This window comes from Chiloscyllium plagiosum, unplaced genomic scaffold, assembly GCF_037043375.1.
Source record: "Chiloscyllium plagiosum isolate Xiang-an unplaced genomic scaffold, Cpla_swu_hap1 HiC_scaffold_19, whole genome shotgun sequence".
Lineage (NCBI taxonomy): Eukaryota > Metazoa > Chordata > Chondrichthyes > Orectolobiformes > Hemiscylliidae > Chiloscyllium > Chiloscyllium plagiosum.
The window spans coordinates 44,130,237-44,148,257 of NW_028270157.1; the positions used below are offsets into that span (position 1 = coordinate 44,130,237).

The 18,021-nt window shown below is 41.6% G+C and overlaps 1 protein-coding gene across 2 annotated transcripts in view; it reads right to left on the reverse strand.

Annotated features, from left to right (window-relative positions):
- b4galnt3b (beta-1,4-N-acetyl-galactosaminyltransferase 3b) overlaps positions 1-18,021 on the reverse strand; it is a 215,284-nt gene that overhangs the window by 133,520 nt on the left and 63,743 nt on the right. For both annotated transcript variants that reach the window (XM_087997275.1, XM_087997276.1), the window contains exon 2: positions 10,386-10,492. In XM_087997275.1, the coding sequence (XP_087853401.1) occupies positions 10,386-10,492 (107 nt within the window). The remainder of the gene's footprint in view (positions 1-10,385; positions 10,493-18,021) is intronic.

Sequence of the window (18,021 nt, forward strand, 5' to 3'; positions counted from 1 at the left end):
ACTAGAATACATTCTGTGCCCTTACCAAACTTCTGAGCAGTTTTCAACATGGAGAACTGATTCATCTACCAAAGAATGCAAAGATGTGGAGGTGCTGGTGTTTGACTGGGGCGGACAAAGTTAAAAATCACACAACACCAGGTTATAGTCGAACAGGTTTATTTGAAAGTACTAGCTTTCACAGCGCTGCTCGTTCATCAGGTAACTCGTGGGGCAGGATCGTAAGACACAGAATTTATAGCAAATAATACAAAAAGAGGGTAAGTCAGCAGGAGGTTACCTGGAAATGTTTGACATGATGCCATGAGACTTCATGGGGTCTGAAGTCAATGTTGAGGGCTCCCAAGCAACCCCTTCTCACTCAAATGACACCCTGTCGGTGAGGTAAAGACATACCCAGGACTGACGGTGATAGTATCTGGGACATAGTCACAATCACACAACTATGCCTCACAATGTCAGGCTGTTGCTTGACTACTCCATCAATTTACGCATAACTCCCCAAATGTTAGCAGGGAGGATTTTGCAGGGTCAACAGGGCTGTGTTTGCCATGGTCATTTCCAGTGCCTGGGTCTGTCTTTCAATCCTTTGTCAAGATTGTCATATTTGATACAATAAAGGCACTTGCTAGACCATTTCAGAGAGTTCTCAAGAGCCACCGCATTGATGTGGGTCTGGAGTCACATATAGGCCAGACCATGTGAGGATGACAGATTTCCTTCACTAAAGGACATCAATGGAATTAAAACACCAGTGTTTTAACAGTTTTACAGTTACCCTTAAACTAGCTTTTAAATCCAAAATTTATTGAATTCAGATTTCACCATCAGACAAACTGAAATTTGAATTCATGCCCTGGAATATCAGCCTGGGCCTTGGGATTATTAGTCTAGTGACATTATCACAATGACATTCCTCTCCATTAATCCCAAGGGGCTTAATTTTAAGAAGTCTCCAACGTGGCACTTTATCAATCATCATTGTAAGGTGTCAACTTGATTTGATGATAGATTGCACATTTCTGCCATAATTCAGGCTGATTCTCAAACTGCAGACTTTTGAGCTTGTGGGCAGGATGTCCCATGAGGAAGTGGAATCTGGGGAAATCAGGTTTTGCTCCTTTTTAGTCCTTGTCTGCTGCTAGTCTGGCTAGTCATGGAAATGTTATGACTCAAACATAATGCAGCTTGACAAACAAGTGACTGCAGACATGCTCCTTTTCAGTCAATAATAACAATGCTGGCAGGCTTGAAGGTAAGTTTCTGAATGTCTTTAAAGCATTTTCCTTCTTCTCCCCTAAACATTAGCCATTTGAGATTTACGAATTAGGAACCCAAGGGGGGAAACACTTGGTATCCAATTGGTGAAGGAGAAGAATTATCGGTGGCATGTGGTTAATGGGGCTGGGAGGAAGTGACACAAAAATAATTATTTTAACGAATGGATAGGAGTTTTAAATTGCAGCAGTGGAAACTGGAGTCAATGCAGGTCAGCGAATATGAAGTGATTAGTGAACAGGATAAGACAGGAACAGCAGTTTTGTGCCAGTTGAAATTTAGAAAGCGTGGACGACCAATCAGGAGAGCATTAAAATAATTGAATTAAGCAATACAAAATGTATAGCTGACATTATCAGAGGCAGTGAATGTTTCAGAGGTGAAGTGGGCATTAATTATATGGGGTCAAACAGGATAGAACATCAATAGTGGCTGGGCAGTGAGGTGGAATGACTACTGAGGATATAATGTTTGTCGTGGGGTTCAACGTTGATAATTTCAAAATCCTTAATGTTAAATGAAACAATATAACAGCCCTTCCTTATTGGATGTGAACACGCAACTAACAATAGAGAGGAAGCAGTAGATCCATTGAGATAATTCACAGGAACTACCAAGTGTTGACAATCTTCACATGGATCCAAACCCCATATTTTCCCATTAATATATAAACTGGCTGCCTCAAATGAGAAGGGAGAGAAGATGTTTTGAGGATAACAGCATAGGGGTTGGGAATAGGATCAATCAGTACTCGGGATGCTTTGATTGCAACAAAATATTTGTGGAATCAAGTGAGATTAAATCAGACAACAGAAGCGAGATGTGCTCACAGGCTGCATGCAGAAGGTGAGGATGGACCATGGCATTGGACAAAGGCCAAGTATGCTTGTATTTTAAAGACAAGTTAATGGCAGTGGTCTTGAAAACGGAGGCATGCAAGGAACATGCAACACAGAACGTCAACCAACAAAAGGGCTGGCCAGGGAAGTTGGATGGTCACACTTTAGTGGGAATGGGGTCCATGTTGCAGGAGGTAGAGCTCTCAGGCAAACTGGGCACCCACAAGATACATAAGAGACAGGAGAGCATTAGAGGAGAAAGGAAGATCATAGTTAGAACAAGGAAAGGAAGTGGGATGGGGAAATTATTTTAAAGCAACTAATGGACAACTCCAAGTTGGCATAAAATGTAAATGCAAAGGCGAAGTACTGAGGATACTGGAAATCTGAAACATACAAGAGAAAACTGGAGAAACCCAGCCGGTCTGGCAGCATCTGTGCAGCGAGAAAAAAAAAATATTATGAATCCTGTATGACTCTTCTTCAAAATTATTCTCAGGCAGCAGGACCATTCCAGGCAATAGGACCATTGCAGGTAGTCCTGTACAAGTTGGATGGGTTACAGGAACAGGACCAATATGCCTGTGGAAGGTTTGTTAATGCTGTTGGGGTGGATTTAAACTAGACTGATGGGGATGGGATCCTGGAATGAAGTTTAAAGGGGACAGAAGCTAAAATGAAATTAGTAATTAAAACACTAGTTTTAATTTCTAAAAATAGGCTAGATAAGAAAGCAGAGAGGTTAGCAAGGTTAGGTGGAATATATGCATGAAGCCTGAGGAATAAGATTGATGAGGTGAAGACACAAAGCCAATGTGGAAGGATGATATCATCGCTACGGCGAAGACTTGGCTGCAAGATGGGTAGTTTTGTTATAGGGTATTCAGGTGAGTGTGTGAGAGAGACAGAGACAGATAGGAGGAGAGGGTTGCAACAGCTTTTTTTAAATCCAGTCACAGGATGTGCAAGTCTCCTAATTGCCCTCAAGAAGGTGGGGCTGACATGCTGTCTTGAATATCTGCAGTCAATCTGGAGTAGGTAGTCACACAGTGCTGTTACACAAGGATTCCAGGGAAAAAAAAATAAACAGAAGTCTTAAGGATTCTCCTCACTCTAGGGACTGGCTCTGAGCTGGCTGGTCAGAGTCCCTGTACTGCACTCGTGTAAATCAAGGGTGACTTAGTGACAGGATACAGGCCTCCATGAAGTTATTTCAGTGATAGTGAATGAATGGCAATACACTTCCAAACCAGGACGGTAGAGGGTTTGGAGGGACAAGTGCACATAGTAGTTCTTCTATGTATCTGATACCCTTATCTTTCTGGATGGTAATATGTCAAAGATTTGGAAAGTGCTATTTAAGGAGCCACAGTGAATTTCTGCAGTGCATCCTTATAGATGGCACACACTGCTGAGCATCAGTGATGGAGGGAGTGGATGCCTGTGGATCCACGTGAGCATCCAAAGATGTGCATGTGAATTGGCCATGCTAAATTGCCCATAGTATTTCAGGGATGTGTAGGTTAGGTGCATTAGTCAGGGGTAAGTGTAAAGTAATGGGAAATGGGTCTGGGTGGGTTACTCTTTGGAGGGTCGGTGTGGACTTGTTGGGCCAAAGGGCCTGTTTCCACACTGTGTAGGGATTCTATGATTCTGCAGGGATTCTATGGATGTGGTACCAACCAAGCAAGCTGCTTTGTTCTGGACAAGATCGCCTCCCCCAATCCACCCCACTATACTCAGTTGAGGTCCCACTTTATCCCATTAATTCCACTTTAGTCAGATTTTGGTTGTTTATCACATGACTCTAAAATTAAATACCATCAATAACGCAATAAGAGAAACTCCTACCCCACTGTCTGTCACAGAATGTACAGAAGAAGTGACCACAATTAAAAATGATCATATGCCAAATCAAATCAAAATGTTTTTACCAAACATTAACAAATACAATGAGCTATTTCCTTACTGTCACAAGGAAAGTACTGATTTCTGGTATGTGTATTAACAAGAAAAACACAATGAGGAACCATTTCCAAGTTTTATTTCACAATGAGAAGCAAAACAATGTTAAAAATTCTCAACAGTTGGAGACAGAGATGTGGAGTGATAAACAAGTTAACAATTCAGGTTATTAATTGTCACCAAGAATCTGAAATATTAACTCCATTTCATTCTCAGATGTTATCTAACCACTGAGTGTTGCCAGTTTAGATCAGATGACACCCCCAGTATTTTACTTTATGAAGTAAATTAAAATTGCACAACTTGCTGAACAAGTAGTTTTATTGATTAATAGTGCAAAATGACTGTCAAATCGTTCTTGATGGGACATATAGCAAATTAATTACATTTTATGTCACATTTACTTAAAAATGCATACAGTATACAGTAAAGGATGTGTCAATCTCTATGCTCCTTCCCTCCAGTCTTACCTCACTAAATCTACCAACATAATCAACTATTCCTGTGCCCGGTAGGCTTCTGTGGCTTCCTCTCAAATGCATCAATGCTACTTACTTCAACGCTCCTGTGTTAGTGAGTTCCAAAGTCTTTTACTTCTTCTAAATTCATTCATGGAATTTTGGCTTTACTGCCCAGGCCGGCATTTATTGCCCATCTCTACCTGCCTTCAAGAAGGTGGTGTTGAGGAACCTTCTAGAATTGCTGCAGTCCTCCTGGTATAGGTGCACCCACAATGCTGTTAGGGAAGGAGCGATTCTTTATTGGGGGGGGGGAAAGAATAGGGTGTAGTATTGGGGAGCAGTTGTAAGTGATCTTCAACAGGAGATTCCTTTTTGTGTATTCAACATGCTGCCATGAGGCTTCATGAAGTCTGGTGTCAATGTTGATAACTTCTAGGACATTCCTTCCTGACTGAATACCACCAGGTACCAGAAACCACTTTTGCTGGGTCTGTCATGCCTGTGGTATCTGGGGCATTGCCTGTAACATATGATTCCATGAGTATACTCTGACAGTTTGTGGAACAGTTCTCCCAATTAAGTCACAAGCCTCCTGATGTGTTTAAGGAGGGCTTTACTGGTTTGACAGAGTTGGGTTGCTACTCTCTTTTCCAGTATGTAGGCAAATGCTAATGGTCTGTCTAGTTTTTTTTTCTTTTCTGTCAGAAAAATCCTTTCAGAGTCTTTTAAGAGTTAATGACATTATTTGGGTCACATGGAGGCCAGACAAAGCAAGAACATTTGTGAACCAGATGGGCTTTTGCAACCAACTAGCCTTTAGAATAACTTTTTTAACTCCAGACTTTTACTTAATTCTGAGATTTGTATCCTTGTCTCTAGAGATCTTGGGTCCTGTATTACTAGACCTGTGACATGACCACTACCCACTGCCTCTCTGTCAAACTCAGCTCCAGGGAACGACAACCTTCCTTAGCTAATCTTGGGAACATATCAACTACATGATTTCCTCTTTATTTCACCTCTGCCAAGTACTAAGCCACCAGCAATGCAGCTAGTACCAGTATCAGAGAGAAAGGGAAAACTCAATACAAAGTTTCTTTCCAAAAGACCAATGATTCACTCAACAGAAATCTACCTAAGACAAAAGAATGACATGCACATGAGGAGATGAAAACAGTACCAATATCAGGTTGTCAGTACAAAATAAACAGTCTAACATTAAAAAATCATCATATCACAGTAGGGTATCAATTCCTGCTCAAATACACAAATTATGAAAAAAGGTACCTCAACCTGTGCAACTGTTACCTACTGAAGAATAGTACAGTATGCCAACTTCCTAGAACAAATGAAAGAGTGTAGCTTTAAGTTGTCTGTGGAAACATGCCCATCTTCTGTTTGACAATTTTCCAGAGCAGAGTGATCAGAGCAGGAGTTCAATGTGTAAAGAACAGAAGAACAGAACCCATGTCCCATTAACTTAATGGTTCAAATTCCACTGGAGGAAGAAGTTCTTTACTTTCTGAGCTCAAAGGAATGTTCTTACTCATTCAGCTTTTCCAGAAGTTGCTGTTACTTAGTGTGAAGTGGAAAACCGACAAAATCCAAACTGAATATGTAAAACCCAGCAGTAAAACACATCATCAAAGTTTCTTCTTTATTTTGTTCAACGGAATGCACAATATGGTTTCAGTTTGTGTTCTATGCAGAGCTAAATTAACATAACTACACTGTCAAAACATACCTTTGTCAAGTCCCAGGGTGAGGGAAGAGTTGGAAAATAAAACAAAGTTAAAAGAAAAAGACTGAAAATTACTCCCAATGAAAAATGTGTGTGTAGACTTTGATGAAGATTCACTCTCTGTTATAGATCAAGTTTGACCACTTGAATGTTGGCATGATCACAATTTGCCAAGGAAGAATGCAAAAGGAACTCTGTTAGCTAAATATATGAGAGTTATTTATGGTAAACCACAGAGTCACCTTGTTTTACAGAAACCAAAGCCACACACAAGATGACTGGAAATTTGTAAAAGTCTTCTTGACCAGGAAAACAATAATTCAAATGCTTCAAGCACTTCTGCTCCAAAATAAATAATATGTTCCTGCTCGTAAGAACAAAAGAAACGGGAAGGGTAGACCCTAGAGCTCCATAGGCCTGCCCCATATTCATATGACCATAGTTCATTCTCTGTCTCCAGATCTCTCCCTATTCCCTAAATGCTTTGGTCTGAGATCACAAAACTCTACCTACATCAATCATGAATCTGTTCAATGATAGTATGTTCACAGCCTTCCACGGTAGAGAATTTCAAACATTGACAATACTGAGTGAAGAATTTTCTCATCTCAGACCCTATCCTTAAAATGTCCCCTTATTCTAGATGCCCAAACCAAGGGAAACCACTTCTTAGTGTCTACCTTTGAGAAGTGAGTATGATACATCCACCAATGTTAGGTGTGCAGTGAAGCATAATATCAAGTCTGAATCCGGATTGGTGTAGATTGTTTGTAGGTGAGTCATGAATTTGTGGTGAATTCAACAGTGCTGTTCAAGTAGTTAGTAAGACATTTGTGCCAAGTTACTGAACTTCTTACAGTACTGCATCTAGGTCCTCGGAGCTTGAATCTAGCATTACCCTGCAAAGCTATCTGCTCAATTTGTACTGTATTATGTGTATGTATCCGGAGGTAGAGGGTCTCCTGCAGATATAGGATTCCTCCTCCAATGCTGTCTCATGTTATGCCATTCCTCAAATGTCTCCCAGGTTAGACTTGCCACTTGTGTGAGTACCAGCAGCTGCTTCAGTCACAATGAGCAAATCTTGCCCTTCATTTTAGGTGGCAAGTGAGGTGGTGAGAAGGGGAAATAGTCAGGTGAATTGACTCTGAAGAGATACTTATGTCATTCTTGCCACCACATCATTTAACTGCTGGACGAGAAGGTCCACTGAAGAGTTTCTAAACTTGGCAGCAACTTAAGCTCTTAAATAATCAATCAATTTTCTTTTAATTCATTTCTGGGAAATGGCCTTGCTGGCTGAACCTGCTTTTATTGCCCATTCCGAGCGGCTCTTGAGGAGATGGCAGTGAACTGCCTTTTTGAATTACGACAGTCCATTGTTAGTACACCCACAATGCTGCATGGGAGGGAGCTTACGGATTTGACAAATCATCCCTAAAGAAATGGTGAAGGAGTTTCAAGTCAGCACAGCGAGTGGCTTGAAGGAGAATTTGCAGATGATGTTCAAACTATCTGTTGTCTTTTTCCTATAAATGGTAGAGGTTGTAGGTTATGCTAACTTAAGGAGTTTTTGTGAATTTTTGCAGCACAACTTGTAGATGGTACACCCTACTGTGATTTGGGTAGAGTGAGTGAGGGTTGAAGGTTGTGAATGGAGTACCAGTCAAGGATGCTACTTTGAACTGGATGGTGTCAAGCTTTTTGAGTCTTGCTCGGGTTGCACTCAACCAGGCAAGTGGGAATTATTCCACCGCACTCCTGACTTGTACCTTGCCAATGGTGGCAGACTTTGGGGAGTCAGTAGAGTTACTCACTGCATTTACAGCCACTGTATTTATACAGTTCTAGTAAATGTTAATCCCCAGGATGTAGACAGTGGGGGATTCAATGATGGCAGTGCTACAGAATATAAACAGGTGATGGTAAGATTCTCTCTTGTTGGATATGGTCATTGTCCGGAACCTGGGCTGACAAGTGACAAGTAATGTTGTACTGCATAAGCATAGACCAGGTTTTGCTACATTTGAATGTGGACTGCTTCAGTGTCTGAGGAGTCGCAAATGGTTCTGAACATTGTGCAGTCATCAGTGAACAACTCCACTTGTGACCCTATGGTGGAGAGTGGGTCACTGATGAAGCAGCTGAAGATAGTTGGGCCTAGGACACTATCCTTAGGAACTCCTGCAGAAATGCCCTGGAATGGAGATGACCTGAAGTCCAACAACCACAATTATCTTCAAGGTATGGCTCCAACTAGCGAAAGGCTTTCTCCTGGATTCCTATTGACTCCAGTTTTGCTAGGGTTCTTCGATGACATGCTCAGTTGATCTTGATGTCACGGGCAGTCACTCTCACCTCTTCTCTGCAATTCATCTCCTTTGTTCATGTTTGAACCGAGGCTGTAATGAGGTCAGGAGCTGAGGGCCCCTTGATACCACTAATGATGGCATCTTCCAAAACCTTATTGATGATCAAGAGGAAACCGATGTGACTGCAGTTGATTGGATTGAATTTATTTTGCTCTGTGTGTGCACAAGGTGCCTGGCAATTATTGGCCACTTAAGGGCCTTAAGTTGCCAGGGCCTAGACTTGCCTTGCTGAAAAGTAGATGATTTTCTGACTGGTAAACCTAGGTGACCTGGTCTATTTGTGGGGGCTGGGAGGTAAGACTCCATTTGTGCTAATCTCCTGGGCAATCAGAAGGACTGATAGGTTGGGCTAGTGGGAGGTCTCTCAAAGCCAGCTAAAAGTCTGCCCTCACCGCCCACACTCCCTACTCCCACCACATGAAAAGTGTTATGAAGATGTGGGTATACTGTACCTTTTAAGAGAGTTAAAAGCTAGCAGAACTACCTGACATAGCACCAACTGTTCTGAACAAGATATAATGTACCATTTAGTCAAACAACTCAATTCGCTGGTTGCCTGGAGATGACAAAACAAATTTGGTTTAGGCCAATCAGTTTAAATTATACCCCAAAAAGGCCAAGTTTGAATTTTGTATATTGTCAATCTTAAAAGCCAATGACACAATCCAATGCTTTGGAGGTATAAGACCGGAGAAAACTGAACAGTTGGGAGAACTGCCAAGCCACCAGCATCTGCAGACTGTCCGGAGAATAGCCACTTAAAGGTACCTTTATTGATCAGTAGTTTGTGAAGCAGAAATCCCTAAGAAGAAAATAAGACAGAGGAAGACATAATGAGAAGATTCAACATCTGGCTGGTTTTGAAAAGTTGGAATTTTGGTAAATCTTAATCAGGGGTTTTATCAGATGAGTATTATAGAAGGGAAAGTAAAAGATAGGTCAGAGGAAGGAATTATAAATAGTTGTTAGTTAATTAGTCTCTGTTATACTTGAAGAAATAAAACTGTTAATTTTTATTTTAAATAGTTCTTGACCTCTCGAATTTTCACAGATTACTGCATGGGATAAATGTTTTCTGTGTTACTGGTTTAAATTAAGCAGGAGAGTTTACCCCATGACGTAACAAAAACATCTATCTACTCACTTTTGGATACCTGAAGAGTATAACAGATTGTCTCTAGGACCCAGAAGCTGCTGGTCTCGAGGTGGCTGGTATCTTCTGGTGATCCAGGAGGCCACTGTTGAGGCCTGTGTTTGGCCAAGAAGCATCTCTTAACAGGCTGACTGGCAAGGTATATGGGCGAGCTTTCTCAACAGTGGGCTCAGCAAGTTAGTGAATATGTAAAATGCTCCCCCCTACCAGTCATAAAAAGGCAACATCTGGGCCCACTGAATCTGCTCTTTAGCCAGAGGTAGCTTTATGTTATGCCAGCAAGTTCCTGTATTGACACCTGTATTTGTCCAGACAATCAACAGCCAGCGGGCAGGCTGAAATCACTGAGATAAGAAGGAATTCAAACTTGGTATATTGCCTGTATCATAATCAATGAGTACAGATTAATCCTGCACTGTGCTCCTTGTGCCAGCTGGAGTCTATCAAACTTAGCTGCCACCCTCTTTCAAATTTCTAATGTCTGCCTTCCAAATTTTGTACAAGACATAGTAGCCATAGAGTAATTGGAAATTGCAAAACATTAGCACCATTACAGCATTCATTACATGGGCTTACCTCATTTCCTGTCTCCTCCTTTCTTTGGTTATAATATTCCAGGTCCCGAGCGACACCAGGCACTTTGTTGCGTTGCACATGAGATTGTTCCTTCCAGTTTCTGAATTCTAAAGAGAGACGTAAATCAGTGCATTACAAATTTGTGACGAATCACAAAGTATCAAAATATTAAAAAGAAACTATATATTGGCAGATTCAGTAGATAACAGGGAGGCTGTAATTAGAAATGTCTTGTGATAAATACAGGAAGGATATCAAGATATTTCAAAAAGTTAAAATCTATTTAGTCCATTGAAACTCCTCAAATATTCCATAGCATATAACTGTATTTTGAATGCTACTATGATTTTTCCCTCCACCTAATTCCTTAACACATTACGTAAAGCAGTTAAAACCTACCTATTAAACTGAACAATTTTCTTGGGCTACATTGACATCATAATCTAGATTCAATACTTCATTTACAGCATTTCAGTGAAAAGCTGCAGAAAGACCTGTCATTGTGGACTGTAAACTTAAGCTGATGTAATCCAATTTCATACCTCCCACTTAGTTAGGAGCTGCTTATTCCACAATTTTCTGAGGCAACACAATTTTCTTCTCCTAATCAAAAGGGAAACAAAGTACTCAGCAGGTTCAGCAGAATTGGGGAGAGAGACAGGAAGTCAATGGCTTTTTATCAAAACTGAAAAACACTAGAAATGGTAGTAGATGTTGAGCAAGTAAAAGGGAGAAGTTTGGAAAACCACAAAAGAAGGTCTGTAAAAGATTGGAAGACAGAGGAGAGATTGCACCTAGAAAGGGCATCTAGAACAGAGACAAGTGGCAAAATTACAAATGGCTGGCATCTGAAAGCAAAGTAAAAGAAAAATGATCCTGCAAAGGAGAACAAGATGGAAGGGGCAGAAATTTAGTCCAAAACTGCCATGCTCAATGTTGAGTCAGGAAGACTCCACCTTATTAAAAGATGGGATGCTGTTCCTCGAGCATGTATTGAGCTCTATGGAAGACTGGAGGAGGATGTGAATGCAAGTCAGCATGAGAGGTAGGAAAAATGGATCAAGTGTTAAAAGGAGAACGTTTAGAAGAAAGAAACTGTAATATCTAAGATTTAAGTTGGCTATTATTAGATGTTAAAGAGCTCATTTGCTCTGCTGTCCTGCTGGGAACTGAATGTCCTCCGGCTAGGGTGGAATGAATTCCTTACAATTTACCTGTAAGAGAGAGACATCCCTCCCCAGCCTCAGGACATCCAATTTCCTTCAGGGCAGCAGAGCAAATTAGCTCTTTAATATCTCAATTAAGATTAAAAAAGAGAAATAATTGATGGAGGGTCAATTTCAAAGGATGAGACATGGCCCCAGTAAATAACAATCAACAATTTCCAGGTAAAACTAACAGAACAATAAGCTGCCTTTAAAGAGGGTAAAAATACAGGTACAGTAGAGCTAATTCCCGCCAGGGGCAAAGAAACTACAAACAAAACTCCCTGGATGATGAAAGTGCTCAGAAAGCAAGAGGAAGAAGAAAAAGGATGCTGATGACTGATGTCAGATTGATAACACAAATGTGAACCAAGTGAATATAGAAAGTTCAGAAGGAAAATGAAACAAGAAATAGGAGCAGCAAGGAAACTGCAACATGTAACATTGAAAGCTTCGAGTGGCATACAAAAGAGATAGCTTTGGCAAATAGAATTAAGGAGAATCCAAAGGGTTTTTACAAATATATTAAGGACAAAAGGGTAACTAGGAAGAGAATAGGGCCCCTCAAAGATCAGCAAGGCGGCCTTTGTGTGGAGCCACAGAAAATGGGGGAGATACTAAATGAGTATTTTGCATCAGTATTTACTGTGGAAAAGGATATGGAAGATATAGACTGTAGGCAAATAGATCTTGCAAAATGTCCAAATTACAGAGGAGGAAGTGCTGGATGTTTTGAAACGGATAAAGGCGGATAAATCCGCAGGACCTGATCAGGTGTATCCGAGAACTCTGTGGGAAGCTAGAGAAGTGATTGCTGGGCCCCTTGCTGAGATATTTGTATCATCGATAGTCACAGGTGAGGTGCCGGAAGACTGGAGGTTGGCAAACGTGGTGCCAATGTTTAAGAAGGGTGGTAAAGACAAGCCAGGGAACTATAGACCGGTGAGCCTGACCTCGGTGGTGGGCAAGTTGTTTGGAGGGAATCCTGAGGGACAGGATGTACATGTATCTGGAAAGGCAAGGACTGATTGGGGATAGTCAACATGGTTTTGTGTGTGGGAAATCATGTCTCTCAAACTTTATTGAGTTTTTTGAAGAAGTAACAAAGAAGAATGATGAGGGCAGAGCAGTAGATGTGATCAATATGGACTTCAGTAAGGCATTCGACAAGGTTCCGCATGGGAGACTGATTAGTAAAGTTAGATCTCATGGTGGTGGAGGGTTGTTTTTCAGACTGGAGGCCTGTGACCAGTGGAGTGCCACAAGGATCGGTGCTGGGCCCTCTATTTTTTGTCATTTACATAAATGATTTGGATGCGAGCATAAGAGGTACAGTTAGTAAGTTTGCAGATGACACCAAAATTGGAGGTGTAGTGGACAGCGAAGAGGGTTACCTCAGATTACAACACGATCTTGACCAGATGGGCCAATGGGCTGAGAAGTGGCAGATGGAGTTTGATTCAGATAAATGCAAGATGCTGCATTTTGGGAAAGCAAATCTTAGCAGGAATTATACACTTAATAGTAAGGTCCTAGGGAGTGTTGCTGAACAAAGAGACCTTGGAGTGTAGTTCATAGTGCCTTGGAAGTGGAGTCGCAGGTAGATAGGATAGTGAAGAAGGCGTTTGGTATGCTTTCCTTTATTGGTAAGAGTATTGAGTACAGGAGTTGGGAGGTCATGTTGCGGCTATACAGGACATTGGTTAGGCCATGTTGGAATACTGCGTGCAATTCTGGTCTCCTTCCTATTGGGGAGATGTTGTGAAACTTGAAAGGGTTCAGAAAAGATTTACAAAGATGTTGCCAGGGTTGGAGGATCTGAGCTACAGGGAGAGGCTGAACAGGCTGGAGCTGTTTTCCCTGGAGCGTCGGAGGCTGAGGGGTGACCTTATAGAGGTTTACAAAATTATGAGGGGCATGGATAGGATAAATAGACAAAGTCTTTTCCCTGTGGTCGGGGAGTCCAGAACTAGAGGGCATAGGTTTAGGGTGAGAGGGGAAAGATATAAAAGAGACCTATGGGGCAACTTTTTCACACAGAGGGTGGTACGTGTATGGAATGGGCTGCCAGAGGATGTGGTGGAAGCTGGTACAATTGCAACATTTTAAGAGGCATTTGGATGGGTATCTGAAGCGGAAGGGTTTAGAGGGATATGGGCCGGGTGCTGGCAGGTGGGACTAGATTGGGTTGGGATATCTGGTCGGCATGGACGTGTTGGACCGAAGGGTCTGTTTCTGTGCTGTACATCTCTATGACTCTGACTCTAAATAGAGGGCAGTAAGAGAAGGAATAGTGCTGAGAAACGGATATTTGCATTGAGCTAAAGTACATGGCTGAGGCATCACATGCCTACTTGTCATCTGTATTTTCCACAGAGCTACGCAAACTGTAGTGAAAGAAGAACTGGTTAAGACAGTGGATGGGCTAAAACATTGTTAAAGAGAATGTATTACTTAGGGTTAGCTCAGTTGGGTGAACAATTGGTTTGCAATGCAGAGTGACACCAACAATGTGGGTTCAATTCCTGTGCTGGCAAAAGTTACCAAAAAGGATCATGAAGATCCTTTTCTCAGTATCACCTCTTGCTTGAAGTGTGGGAACCCTTAAGTTATTGCACGAGTCCTCTCTCTCTGTACGCTTTACTGTATACGCAGACAAACAGAAAGCCACTAAGATCAGATGGGATGCATCTGAGTAATAGTGGAAACCACAACGACATTGGGCTTCCAAACAAGGGTAGTACCAGAGGAGTGAAGAACTGCTGATGTTATACCCTTGTTCAAAAAGGGAATAAACTTAAATCTAGCAACCACAGGTCAATCAGATTAATCTTAGAGGTGGGCAAACATTGGGGATTGATAATCTAGGATGAAATTAATAGTAACATGGACAAATGTGAATTCAAGGAAAGCCAGCATGGATTTCTAAAGTTCAAATGTCGTTTAACTAATTTAATTGCTACTGAATTGAAAATTCAGGTTGATGATGAAAATGCAGTTGATGTGTCACACACTGACTTCTGAAAAACATTTTATAAAATACCACCATAACACAAAATTATACAGTATGAAAACAGACCCTTCGGTTCAACCAGTTCATGCTAAACATAATCCCAAACTAAACTAGTCCCACCTGTCTGTTCCTGGCCCACTATCTCCAAACCTTTCCTTCTCATGTACTTGTCCAAATGTTTTATAAACATTGTAATTGTACCCACATCCACCATTTCCTCAGGAAGTTAACTTCACATGCAAACCATGCTCTATGTAAAACATTTGCCCCTCATGTCTTTTTTAAATCTCCTCTCACTTTAAAAATGCCCCTAGATTGAAATACCCATCCTTTGGGAAAAGACAATTACCATTAACCCTATCTATACCCTTCATTATTTTATAAACTTCTGTAAGGTTGCTCCTCTACCTCTTATGGTCCAGTTAAAAGGTTTCAGCCAATCCAGCCTCTCCTTATAACTCAAATCTTCCAGTTTTTAGTTAAAAGGACAGATTGGTGAAGGTGGGGCTTTGTTCCTCGCAGAAGAGAAAGTTGAAAGGAAATTTGTTCAAAGTGATCAAAGTCACTAAAGGACAAAGTGGATAGAGAGAAACTATTCCCATTGGCAGAATGGTCAAAGACCGAGGACACCAATTTTTAAGATGACTTGAAGAACTAAAAGCAACATAAGGATAAACATTTTTTACGCAGCAAGTGATTAAGATCTGGAATGCACTGCCTGAGTGTGATGGAGGCATATTTAATCATAGCTACCAAAAACATGCTTGATATTATCTAAGAGAGTAATCCAATTACAAGGCTATGGTGAAAGCCTGGCTTAATGGCTCTGACAAGCCCAATGTCTCCCTTCTATGCTACTATAAGGTGGTGAATTAAAATGACAAATGACTGGTAGCTCAGGGCTGTGCTTGCAAATGGAATGGCAATGTTCCTCAAAGCTTGACTCACTCTGCATTTGGTTTCTCCAATGAACAGAACAGAGCTTTGCTCCGTTCAGTCCACCAACACGAGCCTGAGCTTCTGATCACGTTGTCTGGATTCCCCACCTTGCCTTCATGCTGATCCTGTCTGTGCTCAACCTCCCGCAGCATTGCAAAGTTAGAGAGAGGGACAGCAGCTCATCTTCTGATTAGGTATTATACACACTTCTACATTCAATTTCAGACCATAACCTCTCACCTAATTTTGTTTATTTTTTTCTTTTGTGGGTTACTTTCCTCTAATTTTTCTTTTACTTTTGCTTCCATGCCAGTAATTGTTCATCAGTTTGCCATTCACACCTACTCTAAACCCACCTTTTGGTTCTTTACTTCTTCCATTGCTACACCCTATGGCTCTGCACCCTTAATCATTTAAATTGCTAAATCCTTGCACTTTATGCCAAACCTTCCATTTCATTTCTCCCACTTTCCTCCCTTTCATTTGCTTAAAATCTATTATCATCTCTAACCTTTTTCAATTCTGATGTTAGGTCATCAAGATGAAAGGTCATGCCTGTTCCTCTCTGCCTGCCTATTGACCACTTCCAGCATTCTTTTTCTAAATTTCAAATTTTCAGCATCCAACCAGTATGTTGCTTTTGGATTGTTTAGAGTGCAGTATTCAAAAGAGACCAGGTGACTGTATGATTGTGGTAAGATGCAAATGAGCCTGAGTCAAGAATTAGGATTTAACCCAACAATGACGCAAAGTACAAAGGGTAATGTTCTATTTTGTCCTGGAATCTGTCTACATGTTAATCATTCTAGTGTAGTCTAGGTGCAATGTAAGTTTAAATTTATGAGTAAAGACACCTTATATATTTAGCCCTGATTAAGATTTGGAGATGCCGGTGTTGGACTGGGATGTACAAAGTTAAAAATCACACAACACCAGATTATAGTCCAACAGGTTTAATTGGAAGCACACTAGCTTTCGGAGCGACGCTCCTTCATCAGGTGATAGTGGAGGGCTCGATCGTAACACAGAATTTATAGCAAAAATTTGCAGTGTGATGTAACTGAAATTATACATTGAAGAATTGATTGTCTGTTAAGCCTTTCATCTGTTAGAATACAGTGATAGTTTCACTTCTTTCATGTGTAAATCACAAAACGTTTTTTGAAAAGTTGCATTCTCAGGTTAGCTGTTAACAATGGTGATAGCTAGACAATATGTTGAAGATGTTAGCCCCCTGTGTTCTCTATGACCTGAGTTTAGATTGATTCTAATCTAAAAAGTGAGATAACAGAGTTTTACATAAATTCATGCAGTTTTTGAGCTCAGAGTTCTACATGAATGTATGCAGTTTTTGAGCAAAGTGCAATGTAACTCTGCAAGTACAAATTCACCCCACAAAATATGTGTGCATGTGGGTCTTTGTCTGTCTGTCTGGGGTGGTGTGTGTGTGTGTGTGTGTGTGTGTGTGTGTGTGTGTGTGTGTGTGTGTGTGTGTGTGTGTGTGTGTGTGTGTGTGTGTGTGTGTGTGTGTGTGGCAATGGTGATCACCTGTAATGTGACATGAACCCAAGGTCCCAGTTGAGGCCCTCCCTATGGGTACCGAACTTAGCTATTAGCCTCTGCTCTGCCACTTTCCTCTGCTGTCTGTCCCGAAGTCCACCTTGGAGGATGGTCACCCGAAGGTCCGAGGTTGAATGTCCTGGACCACTGAAGTGTTCCCCAACTGGGAGGGAACCTTCCTGTCTGTTGATTGTTGTGCAGTGCCCATTCATCCGTTGTCGTAGCCTTTGCTCGGTTTTCCCCAATGTACCATGCCTCCGGGCATCCTTGCCTGCAACGTATAAGATAGGCAACGTTGGCTGAGTCACATGAGTACCTGCCATGTACAAGGTGGGAGGTGTTCCCACGTGTAATAGTGGTATCTATGTCCACAATCTGACACGTCTTGCAGCATCCACCGTGACAGGGTTGTATGGAGTTGTCCTGAGAGCCGGGCAGTTTGCTGCGAACAATTATCTATTTGAGGTTTGGCGGTTGTTTAAAGGCAAGTAGTGGAGGTGTGGGGAAGGTCTTGGTGAGGTGCTCATCCTCATTGATAATGTGTTGCAGGTCACAAAGAACATGGCATAATTTTTCAGCTCCTGGGAAGTACTGAACAACGAAGGGTACCCTGTTAGTTGCTGCACGTGCCTGTCTCCTGAGGAGGTCATTACGGTTCCTTGCTGTGGCACGTCGGAACTGGCGGTCGATGAGTTGAGCATCGTACCCCGTTCTTGTGAGGGCATCCTTGAGTACTTCCAGGTGTCTGTCACGTTCATCCTCATCTGAGCAGATCTGGTTTATGCGTAGGGCTTGTCCATAGGGAATGGCTGTTTTATTGTGTTTTGGGTGGAAGCTGGATAAGTGTAGCATTGAGGTTGTCTGTGGGTTTGCGGTAGAGTGTGGTGCTGAGGTGTCCATCCTTGATGGAGACGCACGT